The sequence below is a fragment of the Alosa sapidissima genome, chromosome 1, assembly GCF_018492685.1.
Source record: "Alosa sapidissima isolate fAloSap1 chromosome 1, fAloSap1.pri, whole genome shotgun sequence".
NCBI lineage: Eukaryota > Metazoa > Chordata > Actinopteri > Clupeiformes > Clupeidae > Alosa > Alosa sapidissima.
The window spans coordinates 3,815,381-3,817,880 of record NC_055957.1 but is presented as its reverse complement, the minus strand read 5'-3'; the positions used below and the strand labels follow the sequence as shown (position 1 = coordinate 3,817,880).

The following is a 2,500-nucleotide window of genomic DNA, read 5'->3' as shown; positions in this document are numbered from 1 at the left end:
TGTGTGTTTGTGTGTGTATTGTTAGCGTGTATGTGTGTCAGGGTTTCCGTTGTCTGGTAATTACCGGACATTGGCCGGAAAAAAAAATGAAATGTCCGACAAAATTAAATCTCTCCGGTCAAATTGTCCGATTGAAATTGGCTAATAATCCCGTCCCCTGCGCAATCTGAATTTGAGAATAAGCCTTAGCCTAATATGTAAGCCTATATTATACGTCCTCTGGCTATGTTTTTAAATGAACAGGCTCTACCGTTTGAAAAGTAAGCTATTAAACAACACGCATAGCCTATGCTGCATTTCAAATAGGAAGCGCACGCTTAAAACGTCCATGTTAAACAACGAACAAATGAGTGAGGCGGTTCAAACATGGCCAGACCCAGGCAGACTAGCCTTAAACGTTTTTTCAGAGGCCAGACGCGATGGATGATGATAAATTGGTAAAGTCTGAAGCCTCAGATGTCCGGTCAACTCCACCACCACCAGATAAAAAGCAGAAGTGTCGGGCGTATCTGTCGAAATCAGTGACATTGGGAGTTGCGGGGGGTGCGGCCGCTCCAAGACACTGTCATTCTCCGTGTAGCCTACACTGGACATGCAAAGTGTTCTTTACCCAAAGCATACAGTAGGCCTATGCGTTCTCTGTCTATGATCTGCAGGGTTAGGGCCTCTTCGACGAGGAGATTGCTGGTCTGCGGATAAATTCTGGCACAATTAAACGGTATCATTGAACCGCGGCCGAAAGAAAAATAAACTAAACATTTCCCAGAATAGGAAACATTTCTTAATTTATTGTTATCAAATAAAGAGGCATAGCATTAGGGGGTAGTGGTGTGAGCGCTCATTCTTGTGTGTGCGCATCTGTGTAAGTTAAACAGTCACCAATGGAGATAACGTGGGTAGCAGCAACAAACAACGTAGTCTTTAAAACAACGAGCGAAGCAGACTCTTGTCCATGAAAAGATACTGGCTAGATCTTGTTAGGCATGTTTAAGTTAGGCTAATGAACATGTTGCATTCTATACAACCTGATTATGTCATTCTTTAAGCTACATAGCCTGTCTCCAGTTTTCCTCAATTTGACTAATTAAGAAGCGATAATAGGATATTTGACCGGCATATCATCAAAATGTCCTGAAAAGAAACCTCTGCCGGTCACTTTGACCGCCACCATTTTTGTCTAGCGGAAACTCTGATTTGTGTATGTTTATTGTTAGTGTGTGTGTGTGTGTGTATGTTTATTGTTAGCGTGTGCGTGTGTGTGTGTGTGTGTGTGTACCCACCTCCATCCAGGGCCAGTTTAGAGCGCCACTCCACAGGCAGAAACTCCACATGCTCCTCTATGTGTTCCGCAAAGTGCTTCTCCTCCATCTTACGCACCGCTTCCCTCATCCTACACACACACACGGATACACACACACACACACACACGGATACAGACACATACCACACACATACACACACACACACACACACACACACGGATACAGACACATACCACACACATACACACACACACACACACACACACACACACACACACACACACACGGATACAGACACATACCACACACACACATACACACACACACACACAATCACAATGTTAATGAATGTAAATCTCTAAGTAACTCTTAGGGGGAAATGAGATGACTCTTAGATTATAGGGCCCATGCTTGGCTTTCCTATCTCTTATCAACAGCCTTCATCTGCCGTCAGATACCTGCAACTGTGTGTGTGTGTGTGAGCGTCTGTGGCGTCTGTTTGCTCTGGGCTCTGCAGATGGTTTATTTCATCACAACACATATGCCATTTCACTCTTCAATGACCTTGGATTTTCTCTGTGTATGCAAACACGCACACACACGTACACTTATGCAGACACACACACGCACGCTTACAGACAGACACACACACACACACACACACGCTTATGCACACACAACCCCAGCTGGCACCAGCTGTGTGTGAGCCACATACAACCAGAAAGGCCACTGTTGACAAGGCAACAATAGGGCCACTCCAACAATTCATCAATTTATCGACTAGTTGTCACCTGCTATATTAAAGGCACCCTTAAGATTTCTTTACCTTAACATAACGTTTCCAAAATCATTTTGATGGCACATAACCTCACATGTGCCCCCCTCAATCAATTAATCAAGAAAATAATCAACATTAATCAACTATGAAAGTTTAATTAGTTGCAGCTCTACGTAACACACCTCTGACCTCACACACTCACACAGCTGAGCTTCCTTTGTCTCGTGAGAGGTGGGTCTTGGTGTTGTCTCTAGCTGTGATCACTGTAGCCAGCCCCCCTACACCTTAACAGCTTAAGACTTATCACTGACACCAATTAGTGACATCGGGGAACAACTGACCTGGACTCGCTTCGGCTGGCCAATCCTATGCTGAGTAGCGTTATGTGGCGATAAATCAGCTCAGTCTGGCTAGACTACCTGAATGAACTGAATGACCAGGTCAACCAATCATTGATTTT

The 2,500-nt window shown here is 44.3% G+C and overlaps 1 protein-coding gene across 5 annotated transcripts in view; it reads right to left on the bottom strand.

Moving 5' to 3' along the window:
- The window catches only part of ddhd1a (DDHD domain containing 1a), a 49,268-nt gene that overhangs the window by 22,266 nt on the left and 24,502 nt on the right, over positions 1–2,500 (bottom strand). For all 5 annotated transcript variants that reach the window (XR_006030900.1, XM_042087098.1, XM_042087081.1 and 2 more), the window contains one exon: positions 1,281–1,390. Coding sequence is in view for 4 of the 5 variants with exons in the window: in XM_042087098.1 (XP_041943032.1) it covers positions 1,281–1,390 (110 nt within the window). In the remaining variant the exon portion in view is untranslated. The remainder of the gene's footprint in view (positions 1–1,280; positions 1,391–2,500) is intronic.